The sequence below is a fragment of the Gadus morhua genome, chromosome 6 (assembly GCF_902167405.1).
Source record: "Gadus morhua chromosome 6, gadMor3.0, whole genome shotgun sequence".
NCBI classification, from domain to species: domain Eukaryota; kingdom Metazoa; phylum Chordata; class Actinopteri; order Gadiformes; family Gadidae; genus Gadus; species Gadus morhua.
The window spans coordinates 6,856,890-6,884,388 of NC_044053.1; the positions used below are offsets into that span (position 1 = coordinate 6,856,890).

At 43.6% G+C, this 27,499-nt stretch overlaps 1 protein-coding gene across 1 annotated transcript; it reads right to left on the reverse strand.

Moving 5' to 3' along the window:
• Positions 1–4,372: 4,372 nt before the first annotated feature.
• ppil2 (peptidylprolyl isomerase (cyclophilin)-like 2) lies at positions 4,373–26,917 on the reverse strand. Its single transcript, XM_030359684.1, has 20 exons — positions 26,735–26,917; positions 25,677–25,726; positions 25,484–25,529; positions 25,162–25,224; positions 24,823–24,874; positions 24,622–24,673; positions 23,740–23,831; positions 22,002–22,091; positions 21,812–21,887; positions 21,082–21,242; positions 17,973–18,048; positions 17,780–17,886; positions 16,353–16,442; positions 14,990–15,023; positions 12,461–12,578; positions 11,694–11,750; positions 8,615–8,687; positions 7,460–7,522; positions 7,151–7,293; positions 4,373–4,864 (listed from the first exon to the last, which is right to left on the reverse strand). Exons 1-20 carry the CDS (start codon positions 26,764–26,766, stop codon positions 4,747–4,749), a joined length of 1,593 nt encoding a protein of 530 aa, XP_030215544.1. The 5' UTR covers positions 26,767–26,917; the 3' UTR covers positions 4,373–4,746.
• Between the last annotated feature and the right edge of the window lie 582 nt (positions 26,918–27,499).

Genomic DNA, 27,499 nt, shown 5'->3' on the forward strand with positions numbered 1-27,499 from the left:
GCGCACGATGCTAATCACGGCTCTGCTTCCTCCATGCACCAGGGCTCGTGGTCCGTGGTCAATATATGGAACACACCCAGGATTAGTGGAATGTGCCACACCTGTGTTTGTTTCAGCTCACTCACTCACTCATTTACTCAATGACTCTCTCACGCAATCATTCAGTCAGTCACTCTCACTCAATCACTCAACAACTCAATCATTCCCTCACCGACTCTCTCGCCTACTCTCTCCCTCGCTCACTCTCTCACTAACAGATACATCTAAGAGACGTCCCTCTAACAAACAAAGATTATTTGTATCCCTGAATCTTGCATGCTTGAATTAATTCTGAATGATAGGACTAAGTTAATGTGCATCTAACCACAACTCTGAACTCATTTGCTTCACTAACATATTCAAAGCCATTCAAATTGCCCTTGTGAGTCTTTTTATGCACTAAATCAGTTGCTGCCTTTGTTGCTAGGCAACACAAAATAAGCATCAAGGCTGTTTTGATACACCATGCCCAAGTTGTGTTTACGCTTCATGGCTTCAAGAATGTTTGATTCCGACTTAGTGGATTCAATAAAATATCATAAGTCTAATTCAAATTGAAAAAACGATGGTGTTTATGTCTCTATTGAGCCGTGAAATATTTGAAGGCACAGGTTAATTATGTGCCCTTTTGCTTTCTATAATATAAAAATACTAAATCCTTCTTTATCCCTGCCTCTGAACACTGGAGTTATTTTCTTGTGCTCTCGTTATGACGGTTACGGATTTATTTCGGCATCAAGTAATTGAAACTGGACCACCTAAAATATAATAATAATGTTATTATATATATAAATATATTCTAGTCTTACCGTATATACATCTATACACATACTATACAAAACATCAATGTAACTCATGAGTGTGAGAATGCAACCCACCTACTGTTTTATTTTTTAAATGTTGAAATTCAACCTTTTTCTCCAGCAGTAAGTGGATGTGACTCACTCAAAATGGTCTATGCTGGACCATGTGACACCATTAATGTTTCACAGAGCGAGTGAACTACTGACTGCAGTACCTTATGATGTGCCACTGTTGTTAGACAGAATCAAATGTCTCACTTGAGTTTATCAGTGAAATGCTGCCTTCTTCGCCTTTGATGATATACATTCCCAATTAATTTATTCATATCTTAAGTGCTAAAAACACGTCCTCAAAACTAAACCAATTAGTGAATCCATAAAAGAGTAAAAATATGCACACATTAATAATCGTTATACATTGTTGTATGAATAATCACAATGCATTATGCATTGGTTGGTCATGGTTGTGTTCTGGGTAATGACACACTTTAGTAAACACAGTGGTCATCAGTCTATTAATATGATGGCCGATTAGAGGATGCATGTTCTGTGTACTGAGTTGGTTGTGAAGAACAGATGCAGCACACATATTCAGGGTCCCTTTTGAAATGGATCCATTGATCTTTGACCTCAAAGTCATAACACCAGTGAATATATCTAAATGTGTTTCCAACACTTACATCACACCATTCTCTTCATGTGATACCCATTAGGAATTTCCCCCCTAATGTTCTTTGTCAGTTGTTTTGATAAGCAGACTTCCTGAATTCAGCAATAATTTGATTGATTATCTTGTACAAACGACTTAATCTTGTTAAGATGTAAAGGTATTACCAGTGATTAGAGTTAGAGGCTCAAAGAGAAAAAAGGCATTCTAAAAATAACGAACACACAACATATATCAGTATAAACATATGTTGTTATGTTGTTATATGTTAAGATATGAGATTGACTCTCCGTCTTGATAGGAACAAAGCTTTCCTCTCTGCTAAAGGATTGGCTCACGGTCACATGAATCTGATGTTTAACAGGGCAAAGACATGGGCCAATTGCTCCGATACACCTCAGCAACCCACAGTCTGATCAAAGGATACCAAACGCTGTTCGCTATCCCTATTGTCCACATGAGACAGACTCCTATCGCCATGGCAGCCTGCAATCTTGGCACGGCCGGGGCTTTTATTCCACCGTTGGTCTCGAGCGAGAGAGGGTGTGTGAGTGAAACACTAACGTTATATCAAATGAAGTCTCTTTTAAGTGAATTTATTGTCACAATATGACACTGGTCGCTTTTAAAGAAGCCCAGATGCACTGAGCCAGAGAGAGACCGACAGACACACACACACACACACACACACACACACACACACACACACACACACACACACACACACACACACACACACACACACACACACACACACACACACAGAGAGACCGAGACAGAGCCAGAGCGATATGAACTCTCTTCCTCCCGTTCTCATTTCCCCTAAAGCACTTCCCCAACCAACAGCAAACCACAAAACAAAATGATATCTCTCATTGGCAAGAGAAAAAAGAACTTCAAAGCAGACGGCACGGCTATTTGGACCTGTAATGACAGTTCACCTCACAGCACCCTGGAGACATGCAGGCAGAGCGGAGCGCAGCATGGCCATTGAACGAGGCCGATATACAGACAGACTTGGCTGCCCTCAGGGGACAGGCAGTGGGAACAATGTCAAGACAGGGAGGAGAACACAGTCAATTCAGCATTATTCAAAACCCTCATCAATAAATGACAATCAATTGTCTCTGAATTCCCTGAGCTCCCTGATAAGCTCATTATTTATTTTTAAGTATTTATTTTTTATGATTTGGCAATGCTAACTTTTATTTCATGGAAATAATTAAAATATGAGAGAGAGAGACACACAGACAGACAGACAGACAGACAGACAGACAGACAGACAGACAGACACCTGTCATCACTACAGTCATTGTGGCGTAACAGGTAGTGCTGAAGGACAGTTTTGTGTGTGTGTGTGTGTCTATGTGTGTGTCTATGTCTGTGGTTGTGTGTGGCACCGCGGCCAGGCGGATGGATGGTAGACAACGGCACCACCATCAGACGAGGAACACATCACATCCTCATCACCACCTCGCCCCCCTCCTAACATAACACACAGCACAACGCGACGGCATGTGACCTGAAAACACTAGCGCAATAACAGGAAACAGTGTGCCTTGACTTACGCACCATATTTATACCTCATAAAACACACGGCTAAGCTACGTCCAGCTACGTGCACTATTGGGGGGGGGGGGGGGGGCATGTTTCAACGTGTGATGTCGGTTTAGTGTTATTGTCTGTGTTTGTTGTTCCTGGCTTGCCTCAGCAGGAGAGGAAGTCGGTGGGATGATGACGGTTGCGTGGATTCAATCTGTAAGACGCAACGCGGGCCTTTGTCTTGCGAGTCTCTTGGGAAATACTGACTGTAAAAAAGCTGTGAATCACATCCCTGGCCCACCGCCAACCCCCAACGCTAATCCTCCAACAGCAGGAGAGTTCATTAATCATGTTTGTCATATCGGTCCCGTACTGTACTTTTTATGACGAAAAAAATATGAGCACATTTTTGTATATTAGAATAAGATCCAAGATATACCTGAACGATGGCAAGAGGGTTCAAATGAGCACAGTGGTGTTACAAAAGGGGAAGAAATGATGACATCGCCTGCGTGCCGGAGCCCAAGGGAGAGAAGCTGAGGTCAGTGCCGGGTGGGGTGGGGTGTGAACCCAGGTGGGAGCCCGGATGGTGCTGCCATGGTAACGGTGAGGATGAGGAGCAGGTTTTTTTTCCTGGGTGGCACCCAAGCTCGTCTACCCCGGCTCCTGGCTGCCAATTTACAGCGGGGGGTTTTAAACTGGCTTTTTCCCAAAGCACTTTGCCCGCCTGTCACTCAACACTCGTTAGCAGCCGACACACTATTTTGATTTAAGGCATGGGTATAATGTCTATCCACATTTATGGTCTGTAAATAATGCATTGTGCAGCAAAGAATGGAAACAATTGGCAGACCCCTTTGACCGGCCGGTGATTGTGTTTCGGTTCCCAACTTTTGGGCGTATATGAAACATTGTAAATAAATGCTGATAGTCGGTGGCTCTTGGCTCCAAGCTGCTGGGTGTTGCTTCCTGACTGCTAGCAACCCGTTGGCCCTGGTCCACGTAACAACCACCTAAAGGACACCGGAACACAGGGTCGAGGGCAGAGGGAGGGCTGTGTTGTGTGGGGAAGGGAATGGTTTGTTTGGACCCCTGAATGACGTGGTTTAATGCGTACACACTACTGCCGACCCTGCTGCGCCGTTGTCAAGGGCAAGCTGTCTCATCAGAGTCGACAGGAACACACCACTGCTGGTTAAGGGAAATCAGCCTTTTTAAAAATACATTTTTTCGTTGCGTTTCATCCATCAGTCATCGTTCCCTCTAACGTATAATAACCATCGCTCACCGAGACTAATCGTTTGTGGTTTTATTCCGTCTGTAAAAAGGTTTTCATGCATTTTTATTAGCAAGCATCCGTTAAAATAGCAAGTTTGATTGCTCAAGGTGACTGCATCACATTCTCCGCTTAGAGAGTGTTCTTTTGTGGTTTGTTGTTCTAAAGTGTGGTTTTGATAAAGGCGCAACCTCATGTGACACCAGGTGGTAAAACAAGGGAGCCATTCAATCACAAAAAAAAAACTGGTTACCAAAAACGGCTTTCAGTTTATTACGCCATAAAAAAAGTTAGTTTTGGAGGAAGCCAACAAATTCAAGACCATTAAAAGCAAAAGAAAATCATGGTAATCTTGACAGTGAAAATACATCGAAACGACAGAGATGGACACAACAGAGCAGACATGAGCCGTGTGTGGGCTACCAGCCGCTGAAGTTGCCAAAGTTGGTTTTCCCCTTTGACTTCTTAGCCGTAGAGCCGCTGGTGGAGGGGCCGCTGGTGGAAGGGCCACTGTCGTCTGTGGCGGCTGGCCGCTTGCTGCATGAGAACAACAAACAACGTGCATGTTCAAAATGCACGTTCCTGATAGATGGCAAAACTTTCGCTCCTATGTCAATGAACTGTTCACATTCTAAATACTTACTCCAGGTTTAACTTTTTTTTTTTTTTTAAAAACATTGAAATCTAAATGTCATGTATATATTTTATAACACTTTTTTTCCCGAAAGCTTATAAAAATACAAACAAAAATGTTTGGTTTGATAGTCATGTGGGGATGTGTGGGCGTGGTTGGGGAGCAGTTACGAGCAAGGGACTGGGTTTGTTTTACTGTGATCCATCGAAAAAGAAACACTGCTTGTAATAAAACCCATGGAACAGTGAATCACAGCCGACAGTGACGTCCTCCACTGTGAAGCATGGATCGAGTGTTGAATCACTGCGCTGGCTCTGCTCCCAGATCCCCGGTCTAACCTTTAACAAGAGCCTCCATCTTGTGCCCACTCTCCAGCCAGGTCTACCCTACGACGGTATACTTTGACCTTGGTAGAAAGACCCCAGCAGCAACAACCATTCCCATGGGTTTCTATGGCGACCTTGGCCATTTCAGTTTCCCCGTTGGCTGGGGTTGTTTGTTAAAATCGTCCCATCCTTCGGTCTCATAAACTATATAGAATCCACTCCGCGGCCGTGAAAGGAAGAAAAAAAAATAAATTAGCCATGGCTACTGAACTCATATTAAAAATAGAAAATAACTCCTATTGGGAGTATTATGGGCTGGTTGTTCCCATGATGATAATACAGGGCAGAAGCTATTCTCACAGGGATCTTCCATTCAAGGTGCAGTGAGTAGGAATCAGTGGCATCTCACAGTGAGGCTGCAGATTCCAACCGGCTGAATATCCCTCCCCTCACCTCCCCTCATCACTCCATTTTGAAAGACACAGGAAAAGCTATGGTGGCCTGTAAGGTGCCAGCAGGTACTTCCAAAATGTTAATTGGATTATAACCTATGAATACATACTAATGAATATCATATGCCAACGATAATAAATTCAACACACTACAAAATACACCCCATTTAAGTTAATAACAGAAACGTTGATCATACAATGTCTGTCAGTACGAGACAAAAGACAAAGACTAGCAGAAGACTAGAAGGCAAAACCAACTCAGGGTCGGGTTCGCTCCTCATTCAGATCATGACTACAGTGGCATTCTAAGTATCGCCATTAGCGCAGCAATTGTCCTTGGATGAATGCCACGTTACAGGACAATAAAAAAAAAAATAGGGTTTCCGCCAAAAAAATATAATCGACCCCAGACTAATGATGTCAATGCTCCGACTTCTCTGCAACTTTCCACGGATATAGAATTGATGTTGTAGACAACGCTTTTTTTTTTTCCTCGTAGCGGGTGGATGAAGAAGTCCTGTCTTAGAACACACCTGAGGGTGACGGTTCCAGACTAACAAAAAATGGAAAAACTATGGCGTCCTGCGTATGCCGAACGGACCCAAAAATAAGAGGTCAGAGAAGCCATGTTCAGGTAACCCCATAAGGGACTGTAAACCCTTGACGTGGTCTGCCATTTAATGCGGCTGTCGATCACCACTGTCTGCCTGGGACAATAACTGCTAATGTAAGCCGCAGCCCATAAAAAGGCTGCCTGAACACAATTAGGGCCCGACACTCTTCTTCATAACACTCTGCAAGGCTGTGCGGGCTGCCAAGAAATCATATCTGCTTGATGGATTAAAACCCAGCCAGTTTTAGCGATTTACCCGAATCTGTTGCAGTATCACCACAGAGAGAGCAATACACAGATAGCAGATAGCGGATACAATGTCAACCGTTTTACGGCCCCTGTAAGGAAATCAACGCCGTAATTGTCGTATTAACACATGGTGCATCTTCCCCCGCCATGTTTCCCACGAGCCGGTGACATGCATTCATTATAATCCAATTTCCCACATCACTGAAGTGAGACTGGGCAAGTGCTTCGTATCAGCTTTATCTTTGTATATATCAGACACATTCATTTTCAAACCCTTCAAAAGCTTTCGAAATGACCTGCGGAAACCAAAGAAGTAAGTAGAAGGCCACTCTGTGATGACGCTCTTTTATACGCGGTGCACTTTAAGACATACACCAAGGGCAACCTGGAGCTTTCAGAATGATTTCTGGTTAAGGCCTTGTTGGTGTGTGTGTGTGTGTGTGTGTGTGTGTGTGTGTGTGTGTGTGTGTGTGTGTGTGTGTGTGTGTGTGTGTGTGTGTGTGTGTGTGTGTGTGTGTGTGTGTGTGTGTGTGTAAGTGTTACACTTACGCGGGGGCAGGGTTGATATACTTCCCGATGCCCTGTTTGAAGGTCTTGGGCGCCTGGTCCTCTTTGGCCTTCCTCTGGGCACCGCTGGTCTCCTGCCTCTCGTCCTCCTGCTTCTGGATCTCCTGCTGACGCTCGGCCGCGATCTGACACGCAACACACACACACCCACACCCAGCAAAAATCTACTGAGTATGCTATTCCAAAACCTCAGCTATATATTGGACAGACAGGTTGTTGAAGGACATCGCCCCCCCCCCCCTATAACATGCAAACACACGACACACAACACACACACACACACACACACACCTGTGCGTCCGCCTCCTCGTAAGGGTCCACAAACACACTGGCGGTCAGCAGTTTAATCTCAGACTGTGGATCAGAGAAACAAAACACAAGATAATGTAGATAAATACACATATTGAGATATACAGATAGACACATCAATATAAATAGACACACACACACACACAGTTTGGTCAGGTAAGTCTGAAGTGTAGCGGCAGAAACGTCCTCCGTCTACCGTGTCTCCCTCTCAAACTCATTCATTATTTAAACTCATCTGCCCACTAAATCCACTCTGCATCCGCATCCTGCTGAGAAGCATGCAGCATGCCTTACTCTACATAGCATACTAAAATAAGGTGCGTCTCACTATATGAAGATGTGAGACTTGAGATCTCCCTATAGATATATATCTACTCGCACCATCAGAATGTTCATTTTAGGTAGTGTAGAGATGGTTTCTGTCCTTCTGTAGTGTTTCTGGACCCTGGTCTCTGCTGTAGATCAGTAGTGTTTCTGGTTTTGGGGCTAAGCATCATTAATGCTAGAGATAAATACACTTTTGAGTTTGAGTGTACACATCCACACACTTAGCATCACCCACTCCTGCACCCTCTCACCCATTCCCACACAGTCTCCCCTACTTATCACACACACACACACACACACACACACACACACACACACACACACACACACACACACACACACACACACACACACACACACACACACACACACACACACACAGTTTCTCCTGCAATAACGTACTCTCCCACCTGAATCAACGCGCTATTAAATTATAGCGCTCGTGCAACGACAATTATTTTAATTGAGTACAAAATACTTTCGCTTGTTGAAAACAAAACTCGCCATTTCTGGAGGGAAATTAAAGCTGTGCAGCACTTACAGTTGAACCCAAAAACTCTGTTCCTACCATGGACGCCGCTATCCTACCAACGCCTGTCAGCATCATGGACATATTATAGGTCAGCATCCTCAAAATCATCTCTCCCGATAGACGAGCCCCTATCCTACCATTGGGTGCTAGGTGATAAAGGCCCACATAGCAGCCTCCTTTGTTTTAAACACTGTCCCGGTGAGTCCGTCAGCCTGCTAGAGTTTGGGGCCAAGATGGCCACGAGGTGAATAAGGCCCAAAGAGCTTCGATAACCTTACCTTAGGCTTGTCGCTCTTTGGGTCGGCCTCCACGTTCTCCATGGCCGTGAGGGCCTCAAATCCTCCCACCACCCTGCACACACAGACACATAGACAGACAGACACACAGACAGACAGCCAGAGATTAAATCGCGTAAGGACTTCCAGACAGCCATTCTACAAAAGAAGCACGTAACCTCAGAGTGAAACATGTATCCCACTTCCAATGGCTTAATAGTAACCACTGGAGAGCGACTGCCGCCTCTGAAGGTCCTCTGATCTGGGATGGCTGCTTGTTCCTCGCTGCAGGCGCAAGATAAAAGGAGGCCGTGCTTTTGAGGGTGTAGCGCCTAAACCTATTTAAAAAAAGGAGCTCAAGTCTCATCTGTGAGGACCCGAGTTTGTTTATTTATTTTATTATTTTAGTTGTTCTTTAGCCGAATGTCCGTTGCTTGTCCCTTAATTGTTCTTTAGTTGGAAGTCTGTAGCTCTCTCTTGTTGTTTTTCTGGATGTCTGCCTCTTATTTGCGTAAAACAGAAACACATTATGATTATTATTAGAGTATACTTTTACAATTCTGGGTAACTGCTTCTTCTTCTTCTTCAGGCTATTATTTTAGTGGATGTGAAAAGTGTGAGAGTGTGTGTGTGTGTGTGTGTGTTTATGTCGATACTTAAAGTGGCCCGAGGGGACCTTTTAAATCGCTCAAAAATAACCCTCCTTAAATAAAGCAGTTTGGATAATTGAAGGGATGAGGTGGAAACAACATCAACTACAACAACACTCCAATAGTGGAGTACAAGCCGCGGCTGAAGGCAAAAGAGTAATGCAGTGAGAAGGAAAACCATTAACACCATCTTTTAGGTTTCACACATCCCCTCTGAACGTGAACGTGTGCGTGTGCGTGTGTGAATGTGGTGATGGCAAATAGGCAATTTCATAGAAGCAAGAGGTGTGACTTTAAAGTTTGTCCGACTTCAGTAGCAGTCAACCCTGCCCTCATTCAAGCTTCTGCATTTCCTTTTGATTAGAAGGGTTTGGACTAACTTGTTTTCCATGTCAGTGGGTTACAGTTAATAAACATTGCTGTTTAAGGTCACGTGTCTTGTTGACCCATGTTGGTTCAAAACAAAGCTTCTTGTGGGAACTTTACGAAGAGATACAGATTCTGTTTCAGATTCCTGTTTCCAGCTATCATTTAGAACAAAGATGGAACCAAGATTGCTGCTAGGTGAATAAACACCATGACCTAAACCATAGACTATAGTCTAGGTCTATAGACTATAGTCTAGGTCTTTGGTTTAGAATAGACTAGACCAACATTTCTGGAAGGTGAATAGGGCCCATTACCTAATGGAATGACCCATGATAGCTGCTCATTACTTTCAACCGTAACAACATATACGCTGTATTTTAAAAACGTAGGTATCGTTCAAAAGGAAGACAGTGTTTGGTTTGAAGAGGAGAGACTTCAACTGTCCACATTAATAAGCCACAAGCACAGCGGAACATTCTATTAACGGCGGTGAAATGGCTTTTTAAACACCGCATTAAGGGCACCGCTGCAGTCCCGGATCATGTTCCCCCTGCTAAAGTCTTCATCTAAAGCATGAGGGGGAACTCGAGTGAAATACACATTTATCAAAAGTGTAAGTTTACCACGGGTGTAAAAGGTCATCCCTAATATGCTTTATAGAAGTCATCCACTTTCAAACCTCTAAGCTTAAACACCCACTTGCTCTAGAGGGGCCAATAGAAAAACAAGACCAAAGTCAAGAGTTTGAAATTAACTTTCGGCCGAAATCGTCCGAAAACCACCAAGTGAAAAGGAACACGTACGCCTTGTTTTTGGTTTCACTTCGGAGATTTAAACCGCAAATAAACTCATTGGCTCGACTGGTTGAAGCTTTCCAAAGTGGATTTTAATAAGTTTGTTTCTACAGTAGCCAGTCTATACGCCACTCTTTATCGTTTACATCTACGGGCCGAGTTTCTTTATCCAGTGATGTGACTGAAGAATCTTCAGTTGAAGAACCTTTCAGATTCAGTATTGCACTGCTGGATTCTGTGTGTGTGTGTGTGTGTGTGTGTGTGTGTGTGTGTGTGTGTGTGTGTGTGTGTGTGTGTGTGTGTGTGTGTGTGTGTGTGTGTGTGTGTGTGTGTGTGTGTGTGTGTGTGTGTGTGTGTGTGTGTGTGTGTATCTTCAATGAAAACAGCTGAAAACGAAGCCGGTATGAAACTGAAACTTTGATTCTGAATAAAGTTTAAATGATATCAAATGCTGTTTAGATATTATTGATATGTGTGTAGATTTGTAAAAATGGTTTGAACGAAGATAAACGGTTTGAAATTGATTTAGTAACATCTCTGCCGTCCTCCTATTGACTCCCATGTTAAAAAAAAGAATATCTATCGAATATCTTAAAAAGTATAAAATATTAAAGAAATCCGAAAAGAAGCCCGCGATTCCAAGCTATTCTGAACATTTTTTGAATGGAGTCTTTAGGTGAAACATTGAGGAAGGAGATAGGTCCCAAAGTTTGTAGAGAATAATAAAGAGGAAAGAAAGAATAAAACTGAAGAAAAATAGTTGAGCGCTGCATGCAGCACTCACCTAATTATATGTGCCATTACCAAATTCGATATATAAATAACAAATAATAATGATAAATAATCGTCCAGCTCGTTGTAGTTAATGTCTTCTGTCCTTTTACTCAGTTGTATTCACTCTTCAGGAGGTGTTAATGAGAAAAAAATAAATAATGGTAATTTCCATCCTTTTGTGCCGGAGTGGAAGAAGTAGTAGTAGTGGTGGTGGTGGTGGTGGTGGAGGTGGTGGGGGTGGTGGTGGTGGGGGTGGTGGGGGACATGGTAGTAGGTGGCGGTGGCTGTTGCGGGCTAACTGTTTCCTGAGCCTTCTGTCCACCATGGCACAGTCTCAGCTGGCAGATGAAAACAATGACTCGTCTTATGCCACTAGCTGTTCAAACAGAGCCGCCATCTGGCCCGTACTACAGTGGAGCCGGGCTGCAGTGGTTACACCACATTATGTAACAATGCAAGTAACGGGGAGGGGGGGGGGGGGGGGGGGGGGGTTACCTTCCAAATATGGTGTGCTTCCTGTCCAGGTAGGGGCAGGAGCGGAACGTGATGAAGCTGGGATAAGGGAAAAAAAAAAAAGAAGGGAATATAGTGAGTAATAACTGTACAACATGCACAAACACAGAGCAAGGAATCACACATCAATGCTTTAAATACCTGGCCAGCCATATCGAGGGTTGGGAGACTAGCTTTATGTAGGCAGGAGTGTTAGGGGATCTGTCTGCCAATAGCTCTCGTTATTAGAAGATAGCAGAGATTTCGGAGATTGACGCTGGTTTTGTCAATGAGCCAATTAATCACCACTCTTCTCTGAACAACAGGGATTCGAGGTCTGAAGCAGGCTTTATAGTCACTGTGAAGTCAGCCCCAAACACAGCCTTTTTAGTCACCGTCGTGCAGCAATATTGGCATGGATGCCCTGTTCGCTCCCTCTCCATGCAGAGTTTAACATTGTCAGAGATGCGTGACAAATCGCCGTACAAGCCCAGTGCGAAACGCGAGTGTCCTTTTTGCGTCATGCTTACCAGCTCTGTTAAGTTTACACAGTGAACGAAAAAGATTTAGCATCGTGTTTGCAGTTCTCCTAAACCTTTTACCTCATTTAACCACATCAGTCCAACGCTGAGAATGCAGACGTGACTAGTGATTTATCCCAATACTCCCCCCTTCCCCTGTATCGCCCCATCATCATTTGCATCTGGACCACCGCTCCCCAACAAAGATCCTGCATGATATGATCCTGCTGTGGGCAGACGGTGACTCACAACTGGGATTTGTTGGTGTTGGGTCCGGAGTTGGCCATGCTCAGCACACCCCTGCCCGTGTGGGACAGGTTGGGGCGGAACTCATCCTTGAAGGGCTTCCCCCAAAAGGACTCGCCTCCTGCAACACAAGAGAAAGAGAGAAAGAAAGAAAAGAGAACGGTTCAACAAATGACATGATATCAATCCTCCTTTCTTTCTTTTATGCCCAGCTAGTATTTCGATTCAAGAAGGCCGTTGGATGAGACGAGGCCGTTGGATGAGACGAGGCCCCAGATGACAGAGCCCTTGGTCACGGAACCGTTTGGAGGGACGCTCCAGCTGCCAATCAAGCGTCACCATTAAGGCTCGGTGCAGTCACACACAGCACACAGCGGGGCGGCAGGAAGGACAGAAAATATTTGGCTCCCACCGAGTTGTGTCCTACTGACCCATGTTATGCCAGATGGCGTGTGTGCTTGTGCCTGTGTGTGTGTGTGTGCCTGTGTGTGTGTGTGTGCCTGTGTGTGTGTGTGTGCCTGTGTGTGTGTGCCTGTGTCTGTGTGCCTGTGTGTGTGTGTGTGTGCCTGTGTGCCTGCGTGTGTGTGCCTGTGTGCCTGCGTGTGTGTGCCTGCGTGTGTGTGTGCGTGCGCGTGTGTGGAACCTCCTCAGCCAATCTACCTTTCAGGGGCTTTAAGCAGCAGTCACAGCCCGCCCCCATAGTGACACCTCTGCATAATTAATCAACTTGTTGACCTTTTGCCGCAGTGGGGGTTGACCTTAGGTAAGTGGTTGTGAAGGTAGAGAGGTGTATGCGAGTGTGTGGCGTCGGTGGTAAACAGTCAACAATATTAAATAAACTCGTAGCCTTTTTGTTTCAAAGAAAACCTATGAAAATCAATAGTCATTTTCTCGAGATGAGGAACAGCGTGCAAACATGATCATAGCATTCCCTCTGAGCAGCCTCACTCCGTCTCAGTATTTGCGCCAGCAGCAGCTGGAAGACAACGCGCACAGCACAATGTAGCACCAATTACACAAGCAGCATGTCAGACACTATCCTCCTTCTGTACAACCTTGGGCCAAATCTCAGACGAAACAGGGTCGGGCCGAACATAAGCAGTGAAGAGGCTGAGAGTGTAAACACCTATTCATCACCAAACAGAGCAAGGCGCTGTCATAAGCGGTTACTTCATCAAGTGCATTTTAATAGTTTTTAAGAAGTGGCTGCTGTCCTGCTGGTTTAGGCAAGGCACTAGAGGCGAAGATTGGCAAGACAATTGACATGATTAACCGTTTTTTGCATGTTTGCGTATCTGCAGTTAGATTGAGATCCAAATCGGCTAATCTGGGAAATACAGGTTTGAGAAAAAACAACATCCATCCACACATGCATGCCTAAATAGCCAAATGAATCCACCTCAGGACAACCGTGAGAAGGGGCTGACCTACCATGAGATCACATCTATGTGCACGCCAAATACTACAAATATTACACTTTGGTGATAGCTGAATTTACCGGTACATAATCACTGACCTTTCCCTGTCAAGGCAATGCAAACAACTGTCTGGGGGGGGGAGTGTGTCCCGAACATCCCCCCTGTGGTTGTGTGTGGGTTGCCATGTGTGTGTGTGTGTGTCGCTTTGGGTATGCGTGTGTCACTGCTGTGCGTGTGTGCGCGTGTCTCTGTGTGCGCACACACAATTCAGTCTAGTCGATTGAGACAAGTCTGCCCTCGAGGTCTGTTATTTCCTTGTGCGTTGCTGTACTCTTCCCACACACACACACACACACACACACACACACACACACACACACACACACACACACACACACACACACACACACACACACACACACACACACACACACACACACACACACACACACCTGTTAGCCAGGGTGAGCCTGAGGCAACTGACAACAGGGCAGAAAAGTGACGTCATCTTTAATAGCGGGTGGGAGGTTGTGCGCTCCAAATTGCGCAGATGCTGGTGCAAAACTATTGCAATAAATCTTTTTTTTAAACATTAATTGGATGGAATAGAATATTTTTGGCTCACATATATCCTTCTCCTCTGGCCTGGTTCCAGACCCGGAGAACAGCTACACCTTTTCCCTATGCATAACAGGTTTGTCAAAAAGTTGTTTTTGCCTTTGCTTTGCGGACAACTCAACCCTCTTACCTCAGCACTGTCTCTTTCGTTGTGGGTCTGTGTGTGTGTCTGTGTGTGTGTCTGTGTGTGTGTGTGTGTGTGTGTGTGTGTGTGTGTGTGTGTGTGTGTGTGTGTGTGTGTGTGTGTGTGTGTGTGTGTGTGTGTGTGTGTGTGTGTGTGTGTGTGTGTGTGTGTGTGTGTGTGTGTGCGTGTTGCATCTCTGTCTGGCGCTTTTATGCTCCCTAGTGCCTTCAGAGCTTATATTTAGCAACACGCTTGTACCAAGAGTTGCCGGGCTATTGACACAAAGTAACCCAAAAGAGGTCAATAAATAATTTAATGTTACGGTGCTATGAGGGGGGGGGGGGGGGGGGGGGGGTGCGGGGATGTTCTTACCTGTGCCGGTTCCTGTGGGATCCCCTCCTTGAATCTGGAATATAAAATAAAAAGGAAAAAGGAAATAGGAAACTTGGTTACGATTCTGCCTGCATTAAAACAAAGCCTGATTCTGTGGTGAGGTTTGGGAATCATGGAGCCCACTTATCTGTAGCAATAGACACAAACGCACAATACAGTGAGGTGTGCAAAACACCCGAGTTTGTGTGAATAATGACACTTTAAATGTCTCTTTAACACAGCGCTGGGTTCCCTATTCTAACGTCGCATCAGGCAGGCGAGGATCTACTCAGTCTGGACTCCGGCCCGTTTACTTTGTCAATCAGATAATGCAGGTGACTACATTCATCAGCTCACCTGCATTGCATCTTGTCCATCTCATATCTGTAAAAAGCCCATCTCTCTTATTTTCATATTACATATAAACTCTGCCAATAGATTTGATTGCAATATAATCAAATTCAGGCAAAAGAAAATAGGATGGAATGAATGCTAAATTAATTGGATTCCACATCTTCAGCATTCACATGCCCACAGATGGAGCAGATTTTGTTTTTGCAGAAGGCAGCCTGTGCACGTAAACACGGGCACCGCCTGCCAATCTGAGAGGTTAGCGGGCTGCAGGGCTTCCAGGTTTTCACAGTAACATTGTTTAGTTCATAGAAGTCAATCTGGAGCCGCCACAGCCCTCGTAAGGTTCTGATAAACTGCTTTTATGGCTGTACACCACCCCCCGTCTCTTCTCATAAAAGAAACAGATTTTTACTACGCACCGTGCTGAGACACTGTCTTCATAGTGGCCTGCTTTTGTATGTTGGGAGGAACAAGAACTACGGCGGCGGCCATAAAGAGAGCTTTTTACAGCTTGCCACAATCAATGAAAACCGGGCAAACCGAGAAATAAACAATGCCCTTCTTAAGACTCAAATGAAGGGGTACCGGTCCAAAGGAACATAGAGTACCGGAGAAAACGGGACTCCTCTGTTAAAACGAAGTGTGCCCAAGCGTAATGCGTGTCCCTGGGTTACCCTGAACTTAACCATCTCAAGTTGAATGCCCAAACCGAAGCACTTTAGAGTCACACCTCCAGGATGCCATCAGGGGCAGGACTTGGCCCCCTAGTGAAAACCACAGCCCTTTAAGTGATGGTTAACATGGTTGATGGAGGCCCGCCAGTTAAAATACAGAAATGTTATTGTGGGGTAAGTGAGGTAAAGGCCTAGGTTTGAGATTGTGCAGGAACCATACATTTGTCGGCCGTACTGAAATGTGTGAAGGACCCTGTGACTTGTACGGGAATGACATCTAGTCCAGGAAAGCCAATGAGCGAGCCAAGCAGCCAAGGATAATCTGATGTCTGTACCATGAAGTTCCTGATGGATCTGTGGAAAACGGTGCCGTCGTAGTAGCCTTTTTTACACAGACGGGTGAAGTTCTCCCCAGCTTTTGGAACCTACGAGAAAGAAGAGACATTGACAATTAAAACACCTAATAATAAAAATAGTTGGCGAACATGGGGACAATGACAGAGTGTTTAAAAAAACGCATGTAGTATATCTGATTAAACTCTGAATTTAAGTAATTTGAGTATTTTTTTGCGTCAACAGGACCCAAAGTAGAACCAAAGGCTTTTCTTCAACGACATGATGAGCCTGCAAGTCGCTCACATTAAAAAATAACCTGGTCCGAGTACAAACATTGACCCAATAACCACAGCTGAACACTTCAACGACACCAACGTCGACGGGAGTGACAGCGGGCAAAGACCGGAGCATCATAAAGCTTTCGCTTCACCGCTACATTATGCGGCACTGCAAGACGGCAGTGATTCAGAATGCATGTGACAGGTCAAACAACACTCATTCATTTATAAAGAGCCGGCCAGAAATAGCACAGCGATCTTGAGTGAAGCCTGCTGGGGCAACCTCCGATGCAGACGGGGCTATGGTTAGTCTGGGCGCCGAAGCTTCTGCTCTTGTTATTCTGATTTAACAGCCAATAGAAACACAGCACCCAGCACTTAGTTACAGGGGTAAACATTCAGTGCCAGATTATGCACGTCTTCCCAGGGTGCAAAACCCCCTTGCATAAAAACAAAAAGAGACGCACGTCATGCATTGAAATACATATTTTTACAGATGGTCTATATTTAGAGTCACTGTAAAAAAGTTATTTTTACACTTATTTTAAATGTTTTATTATGAGGTTTCCGGGAGGAGTGATGTAACATTTGGTGACAGAATGGCAGTTGGGATTAGCACTATGAATAACCACAGTTAGGATAAACTGACAATTTTGAGAGTCAGGTCCCTTAGTTAAGATTTGAAGAATTTCCAATAGTAGCAAAACCAAAGAACCAAATGCATACTGAATCAATCCAATCGGTTAGTCTGAATATAAAATGTTTATATTGACAATGTCCGTCAGAACGTTGACATGCACACCTTATATGGATTAAGGCTAAAACACTCTAGGTCATGCTCATCATGTTTGTCAAAGCACTCATTTTAGGTCCGAAATGCTCCACCCCACACTCCTCCAGTTTATATTTTTCATGATCAGACCGTTTGGTTACCCGTCACTTATCTATTACAGCCAACAATTCAAATGACCCAACTTAATTAAGGTCATCTTATTCGCGTGTATGACTAACACACAGATTTTTCATGTGCTCTACAAGTAGTTGATTTCAAGTTGATCCATACGTGGCTTAAAGTGTATTATTGGTCTCCTTCAATCCCCTGTCCATGCAGCAGACGGCAGAGCAGGAGGGGAGCCTGTTGTTCTCACCTTGTCACAGTACAGCTCCAGATTGATGTCCCCTTTGTTGGTGTGGAGGCGAACGTAGCCCTTCTTCTTCACGTACTTGTAGCGCACGGTGTCGTCTGCGATGGCGTCTGCGTCGGGGACAAAGGTTGGGTTGATTATGCTCGAGTGCACGGTGAGGTGCGTGGTGATGGCTGGGGAGGTTCGGGCTGCCCACCTGCTTCGTGTACGGTGGCAGGTGCCATGGCTGTGGAAGTGAAGGAGGCCGACACTCTGCCTGTGGAGTAGTGAGCCTGGAGAAACACGGGCAGCAGAAACACCACTCTGTTAATAAGGCCATCCTGTTTTTTCCCCTGATGTCGATTGTATTACGTCATTGTTTTTTAATAACTCGTCAAGGCACTTGATAATGAAATATGCTGCACAAACATTGTATTCTTCAAGCGTTCTTAGGCAAGTCATTTTTGCATCTTCAACTCTTATCATGTATAGACATTTTTATACTTTCTGACTCCATTTGTATACATTTGTTTTCTACTTCTGTCTTGTGCGGGCTGTTGTGTCACTTACATCTACTGTTTGGGATAGATAAAGGACGATTTTATCCTATACTCCTCTTTTGACTTGTAAGGAGTCCGTGTTCAGAATGAATACACATCAATTAGGCTAGTATTTACAGTGTACACGTTTCGGATGCATAGCCAGGTGAGCAGGGAGGGGTTTAGTCCCTCGCCTAAGGATGCTATCAGGCAGACACTGGACTAAATTAAGTCAGTTTAGTTCCAAGGAGCCAATTTCATATTATTCTGAGAATGTGAGAATGTGCATTTCTGATGCTAGACGCAGATGCCGTCTTTTAATCAAAATCAGTTTTCTCACTGAAAAAAAAAATCGGTTGACAGAAAAGGTATTAACAGTAAAATAAAAAAGGTGTTACAGCGTCTTGTGAATTGAACTGAGGAAAGCTGCAGGAGTGTTCATTACATTATAGTATGTTTGTTTTTTCAGCAGCAAAGGTACTGGCCCTTTCCATGTCCTAAAGCAATTGCCTAATGACCCATCACTCTTTTTCCCTGCCAAATTTTCCGACGCTTCCTCACTGACTGGTGGCAGGTCATTATATCGGACTCTGCTTGCCACTATTGCCTGTAGCCGGTCTGTAATGTGGTCAAGTTCAGTTCAGCTTTGTACACTTTAAATAAATGCTTCCTACCACCAAGAGGACGAGTGCTGCTCACTGCTGCCCTCTCTGAACCCAGGGAGGTGTCAACTCGACAGACATTCCTCTAGGCTCCTCCGATCGACACAGCGTTAAGCACTTAACTGGTTCTAACACGCGGAACAACAAGCATTAACAAGGAGAAGATGATGGTGAGTCAACAGAGCTCTCCGTGCAGAAAAATCATTCTGACAAGTTCAATGGAACACAGGGAAGGCTCTGAAGGAGACTGCAGACTCCTAAAAAGGCAGTCTTGGAGGGAGGAATCCCATGCCTGTTTTCAATTGCATATGATGTCTTTGTTTTTATATCAACCAGATCCCATGCCCAGCTAGCTTTACCCCAAGCGGTACCACTGCTCTCTGATCGCGTGCAAGATTATGCAACTGATAACAAAACTGTGATATTTTGTATGTACGGGGGGTGGGGGTGGGAGAGAACCATAGCCCCTGATTCTCCCCCACAACAGCCCCGTCTGAACATTTGTTCTGCTCTAGTTCGTGTGAAGGAGCAGTTTACCTTGCTTGCTCCGTCTGACCTACATTTCTCGCTCTCTAAGAGGCTGTCAGACCGCCACCTCGCCCTGAACTCCAGCGACGTCAACCCAGGGCCAGATCAAGTACAGGAAAGCTACTTTGCACGGCCTCAAAGTGTCCAAACAAGTCAAGTGTCGAGAAGGACACAAGAGTAGCAGAAATAAAAACTTTGGCAATCAAAAAAACACAGATATACAAGTCCCAGACATCATCTTAATTCCTTGCACTTATTCATTTCTGCATCCATTTTTTAATCCAGTCCCAGAGCATAAAATCAGAACTAGTACACGTTGTTAGAGTGCAGAATTTAGGGTTTTTACAGAGCTCATTAATAAAAGGTCACTGCATCGTTTGCCATTCATGCTTTGTTAATGTGTTGTTGCGCATACTAGGTAACCTGACTAGCTTTACCAGTGCTACTAGTTGTGAACCAGAAGTATTGACAGTCTAACTTGCAACGTTTGCTTGCCGTTTCTTCTGTTCAGAGTAGCGTTTTGTTGGTACAATGCATCGTAACGGGCATTATATTATTTTATGTAGAAAAGGTATCAGGCAGAACAAATAGCTTGTTCTCCCCAAGCTATTTCTCATGTTTGTTGAATGTCCCACACTGAGGAAGATTTTTGAACAGTATTTGTGGTGTATAGAGCGCCACCTTCTGTCCAGCTACAATAAAATGCTTTCCATTGAAATACAGGATGTTACATACAAATAAGCAATGACATAATAGCTCACTTGTTGGGTAACTAACTCCTAGATCCTTAAATATATTATTCAGAACAAATAGGATTTGCTTATCTGTCTTTATAAAGATAAAGCTCATTTTTTGAAGACAGTAAACCCACTTCACAAGTTCACCCAAACAACACATTTCTTAAACTTATGGAGAGGGCAGTCAAGAGAGAATGGAAAATAGGTTAGAAAAGAGTCAGACTGACCCTACTAACTATTGCCTACACAGTAAGCGCAATAGTATTCGTTTAAACCAAAAAACCCATGTTTAGGTTTAGAAACGAATTGGCTGGCTACGTTCCGAAAACCCAACATATCGCCCGGCGCTTTGCTCGACGCTCATCATGCGTAGACCACCTAACCCCCATCGGTCCACTGCTTCACACTAGGGCTTTGACTCCGAACTTCGTTATTCGAAAATCAAAAAATAGATCAAAATTCGAACGAATATTAGGCAGCTCTTAATATTCGAACCCGTTATGGGCAGGCCAAGAGGGAGAGACGTTGGAGAACCCGACGCAGTCTATTCATAATATTGTAAAGACCACGGAAGGGGCAGTGAATGAAGGATTGATTAGACAGCGATTTATTAGAAACCTAATAAACCGTTGGAACACGCAAGACCGGTATCCATAGCAACGCGGTAAACAAACCTCGCAAAGCCCAATCCAGGTCTTACTGAAGGCAGACATTAATGGTCAAATATTATTAATAAATATTCGAATATATTCAAATATTAATATTAATAAACAAACAAACGTCGAAGAGGATTTTTGGGCAAAAGTCAAAGCCCTACTTCATACAGAGGTCACAGACTGGGATGAAACGGGCTGTCTTACCGCGTTGAGCATGTCTGTCTTCTTGACGGTGGGCTCCTTCATGGTGGCGGCCAGCAGTGTGTCCCCCTTGTAGTCCCTGTAGAGCTCGGCCAGAGTCTCCCGGGTCTCCAGGTTGGTGCTGTTCAGGTGGTAGCCTGGGTCCAGCTTGGCCTTCTCCTCATCTAGACAGAGCCGGGACGAGGGGGACTTTTGAATGACCGGACAAACTTTTTTTATTTTTTTTAAGCTAACAAAGTATTAGACTTCAGTTAGAGATGGATGGACTTGGGTTAGGGTACTTTTGGTTACGAATTCTTATCTATAAATCAAGATCTATTATAGTGCACTCTGCCCACTAGGTGGTGCCGCAGAGATACTTTTTATTGCATGCTTTGATTTGATGATAACTTGAGAACAAACAAATTAGTTAAAGCGTTTGCTTGATCAATTATTAAATGTGAATGCCAATTTGCCAATTTTTTATTTATTTTTTTAACAAATGCCAACACAGACACCTACCCAGGTCGATGTCAACCTTTAAGGACAAGAGTCATTGAAGCATTGAAATGTGCAGTCTGCATTCAAGGGACTATGATAAATAGCTCAGCCAATGCAGTTGAGGCAGGTGCAGAGTTCTTTGTCATAGTCCCTTGAACACGGACACATCTCAATACACACCAATAGATAATCCACTAATGTTACGTGTGTCAAAAGAGACAGAGGGTTGGCATGGCAACTGGAGGGCACCTACCCGGGTCCAACACCTTGAGGTTATTCTTCACATGGAAGAAGTCGGACACGTTGAATTTATCCAAATGGGTGGGATCCTATGGGAGGGACACGCATTCATCTACAGTCAGATAAGCAGGCCCCTTCTGCAGGTCAGCAATATAAATGGTGGACATAGTCCACATGAATGCAGGATGTGATCCACAACACACCTGTAATGTGATCAGGTCTTTTCTGGTGAAGGGCTCGTCAGTGAGGAGATCTCTGTAGCTCTTGGTCTTGATGTTGAGCTGTTCCACCGCCTAAATGGCAAACACAAAGCCCCAATAACGTTCAGAGATATGTTTAAACAATACAGTGGTGTTTGAACCGTTGCCTGAACCGTTTGTCAACGGTTCAAGCAACAAAACATCAACAGTTTGTTCCAGGATTGAAATGAGGTGGGTTAATGTTGAAGTCAACCTCAGCTCTCGGAATTCAGTGTTAAAGGGCTGCCAGATCTTCAATGTCTTGAATACAATTCTTCACATCTTTCTGGGGATTATTCAACTGGCTTGCTAAGCAGTGGACCAGTCACAGAAATTAAAAATAGATTCTGTGAAATGACCCAAGCAGTTCCGAAAAATAGGTTTCCTTGAGTCTTTGATTTTAAACTGATGAAGTTTAGCCAGGGAGACACCGAGTTTAGCCTTTTTCCATTGGCTCTCTTCCTGCATTGTTTCTTAACATCCTGAATTCGTTATTCCACCATGGCAGAGCAGATGGTTTCAGCTTTTTTTTCTTTTCTTTTTTTTGAAACGGGAGCTATAGAATGTAAACCAGTAGTTCAAAACCTGTTAAAAACCCTGATAAGCTCCTCTATCGGCCTTGCTGTTCACAGGTATTAAAAATATGTTTGGGGCAGTAAAAAGCATGTATTTAGGGAGCAGGTATGAAACAGGATGGTGGGTTTTAGAGAGAGAGGAGTCGCGCCTGGCAGAGCCCTGAGTTGGGATCAGAAAATGATTGGCCAAATGATTCTTTAAGATGAAATTAAGGCTCTCAAAAAAAAAAGTGGCTAATTAGGAAAGAGCGACTGGAGAACAACCAAGATCATTTCGGTGTAATACTGCCAGGCCACCCCCTCAGCCTCTCATTCTTGGCTGATGGAGAAATAAATGTTCTGGGGGGGGGGGGGGGGGGGGATGACTCAATGGCAGGGGCACATTCATCAGAATTAATCCAAGACTCTTTGACGATGAAAAAATAAATATTGTGGGTGATGATCAAATCCTGGCAGATAAAAGACTCATTGGCAAATTATATTGCATTGAGTAAACAGAGAAGAGCCAACTCAAGAGCAGGGACTGAAGAACTCGTTTTAACTGATAAGATTCCTTCGGTAGAGATGGTTGGTAGGTTCGGTTCTCGCACCCTGGTTTTCAGTGATCCTAACAGGAACAAATCAATGAGGGAGAGAAGCCAAAGCAGCACAAGCAGGACCTGCGTTGTCTGGGGCAGGTCTTTGAGATCCAGAGCCAGGATGGTGAGCGGGGAGTTATGGGGAAAGGATCAATTAATGCCATAAGCAATTAGGTCAATACAATTAAATATAAATGTAAATGTTCCTTTCCTGTTAGGATGCAGCCCACTGTATGTAAACAGGCCCCACTTGGCGCAGAAGGAATCATAATGACTGATAAAACCCAGTCATGCTGCTGAAGGAGATCCTTGATGAGCTGCTCAACGGATTGCGAGTCACGTTTTGGCTCAGCAACCTACGCCGACGGGGCCATTAGTGGAGTTGTTGTGCTCCATAGAGTGGGTACAAGTCTTAGTGCTCCGTGTGGGGTGGAATGAATCAGGAGGGAAGAACGGCCAGGAGCTTCCAGCGGAAACGAGTAGCTCATGTAGAGCCAGGGAGTATTGAGTCGTAGGTCTGTATTTTCAGCAAAAAGTATATTCACTCACCTCATTGGAGAACACATTGCCGGTGACCTTGTTGGTAACAATGTGAGAGTTGTTGGTGAAGATATTGAACAGCACTGGACAATGGTACTTCCCTGAAGCAGTAGGAAAGAGAAATGTTAAGATACACATTTTATATATTTATTGTTGTATGTGGTCAGCTGTACAAAGTGGTAGCACTAGAACTGACAAACGCACACAAACACATACACACACTCTGCGATGTCTGGATCAATCAAGGTCAGCTTCTGTCTCAGGTGTGGCTCGACGACAACCCTGCTTCTGTATTTGCTTCCATGTTTCGTTGCATGATAATTCTGTTCAAGTCTCCTGCTAACCAACAGTTATGTGCTTAATCAGAGACGTTTTCTTAGGAAAAACTGTCTTTTCTTTCAGCAGGGCGGTTTCGGTGTGAAGATGACGTTTGAGATGCGATGGCTTCATGGAATCCTTTCTAAGAGAATCTTCAAATACCACCTGTGCTCAGTTCAATGTCACAGTTTTCTTACAGTTCAGCTCGAAAAAAATTCTGCTCCTGTCCGCACTTCTCTTTCAAATAGTTCCCGGTTTGATCATAATAATATTTTTTTGCTGGCAGTTTAGCCTGTAATCGTTGACGTTAGAGAGCGCTACAACCCAACTATGAAACAGTTCGATATTGAAACAAAATATTACAGGAATGGCACCTCCTATTTTACGTTACTCATGGTTAATGTATTTCCATTCATAGTATTATTATGTGTAAAATAAATCCTCTGTGTACCACCAAACAGTGCAATGCGTACCAGCAGTGGTACGCGTACCAAGATACCACTGTTTGAAGACCAATTATCTAACCTATATCAAACAGGATTGAGTGAGACAGATGCATGAATAAACACTAACCATCAGCGTTCTTTGCGAAGGTTAGTTTGATGAGGGACTTTACTTCCAGCTTCTGCAGAAGAAAAAAAAAAATAGAAGTTGTTGACATTTTAGTGAAACAAAGTTTCTTTGTCTTTTAGCAAGAAATAATGGTGATAAAATAGTATAAGGACAATGAGGCCTTTACAGACAGTTAAATCATGTCTCCATGTGCTTGCTTACCTCTCCTGAGATGGGGTTGGTGCCGTACCTCTTAATCCAAGGGATAATGCTCCTAAAACACAGGGTATGAATGAATCGCATTCCCTTCTTGTCTCCTTATCCCAAACTCTAAAACGAGTCCTTTGAACTACAACAACGGATCGATGTCCAATGTTTTATGTATTAGCTTATTTTATCTGAAACTGTCCAATGCCATCTTCCCTGTCCTGATATTGCCTTTATCATTCCAAATCTACACCAAAACGAATATAGCATGTTAAGTTAATATCGTATTATTGTTAAAATCATATTATGTAATCCACTTTCAGGCTCACAAGTAAGAGGCAAAGTAATACTTACAGTAGGTCAAAGACCACTCCTTCCTCGGTACAAACTGGATACTCAAATGGTTGGAGGGACAAGCTTAAGGATTTAGGACACAGTGTTCAACAGTGTCAACAATGGATAAGGTTTTTTCTATTTGAGATTAATAAACAACCCAAGTTGTAAAGCCTCTAAAATGTATGACTGGGTTAGTGTGCATAAGGTGCATAGTACATATGTAGACCTCAATACGTATACAAGACGAAACGTACATACATCTTATAATTATGTGTGTGAGACTTGAAGATTTAGGTGTACTTGAAATGCATAAGTCAATGGGAACCGTACAATACCATACCTGCAGTGGTCGAATGGAAGTCGTCTAAAATCCGCCTGGGGAATTTCTATGATGAAAAGAACAAAATCATAATGTCTCTGCTTGATGCCTATTTCTCTATATCAAACAGGTATTATTATAAGAGTACTTCTCAGAAATAATAATTGGCATGTCATGTTTGAATAATAAAAATGAATACGAGAATAAAACACACCTGCGCGCTTTCCTCCATAGAAATTTGTGTACTCCGAGGAGGTTATATACCTAGAACACCAATCAAAGAAATTATCAAGAAGACCAAAATGATTGACATCGTTAGCATTTTTGTTCCTTTTTTTTTTTATCATCAATTGTGACTCATTTTAAATGTTAAATAATAAAAGCTCTACAAGTAGTTCAGGGGGATTTCCAACATCCATTAGGCAGCCAATCATGAAGCAGTAGCCTCGAGTGTATATTTTAGGAGGAGAGACCAGATTATGAAAGGTCATAAGTAGGTAGATATTGCAGCACCCAAGATTGAAAAAGACCTAACATCAGGTATTTGTTTTGTATGCTTCTCGGATACAAATAAACCTGTTACTGAACGTGAAAAATATGGTCACAGTTCTGTGCGCTTTTAAAGATGCATAATGGTTAAAATGTTACGATTTGTACAAGCAATAGCTTCAAGCCTTCATTCAATGTGTCCAATGTGTTGAACATTGATTATAAAAAAAAATAAAAGTAAAATAACTTTTGTCACGCCTGGGCAAAGAAAGAGTCATACCAATGTGCTCTTTAGTTTGCCACTTTAGTTTGCCACAGGAAGCCGTCATTACGACCTATTGGTCGCAATTCTCTCCATGGAGTGCCCTATTAAACCCAACGGCATGAAGATATAAAGGAGAAGACCCCAGCTGTCTGTAGGGGTGCAATATTGGCGAGGATATCACCATCAAATACACTCATAATAATTGCAGGGCACTCTAGGGGAAATGCGACTTGAGGTGCCAACGTCCTCGTTAGTCGCTTGCGGCTAACTTTAGGCTAGTGCTATGGCTCTAGCCTAAAGACAAATGTGCCTAAATCAAGTCAAACTCGTATAATTCATTAACTAAATGGGTAATACACCCAAAATAGCCACCAGATGGGTATCCCATATACCTGCTCAAAGGTTGGGGGACTTAAGCACTTCATATTGAAACATAAGGTCTTGTCTATGTTAGCATATGAGAGATCTGACAAAAACACTTCAATATTATTATTACGGTTCCTTCATTGCTTACTTACATTTTATCTTTCTGATGTTGGCGTTTCCCCATTTTGACACTCTGTAGTTAGACCCCAACTACGTCCTTTTTGTTGTTATAAACTTTCGATAATGACTATGAACTGTATGCAGTGTTTATATTCTGGTACGCGTCGCGATAAGATGACTTCTTCGTGTGTTTTTTCAGGACTCCTTCTTCTTCTTCCCTTAATTTCCGGCAGTCTGTATGTCTTTGCGGCACATTGCTGCCACCCACAGGACAAAAATAATAATAAAATAAATAAATAATACATTTTAAAAAAGAAATATTCCAAACCGCAATCAGTCCATAGTCAAGTGGCCGCCATAAATTCCAGAACAGCTTTTACAGTCCCAGGCTGATTCTTGATGGGAAACAGAGGGCTCCTCAGTGTAACAGGTGTTGTGCCCACCGCTGCATACAGCCGTTCCCTCTCTAGAGCGAGTCCTAAACACTCGCACACTCCCAGTCCCCGCACAGTCCATCCTCATGTTTCCCAATTTTGTGTAAGTCCCATGCAAGTCCACAATGCCCCAACCTCAGTCTGGTTATCATCATGACTATATGCCCCCTTTCCTTTCCCAAAAAACACTGGTACTAGGACTGCTGCCACCTATAGGGTTAAATAGCCACACTCCAAATGTATTGATAACTTAACAATGAACAGTGGAAAGGCCATTACACAAGGGTGAGAAGTAAGTCTTAACTCAGAGCGTACTGGGAAGTGCAGTGCCTGCCAAGTTAGATTAGACAGCAGTACAGCTTT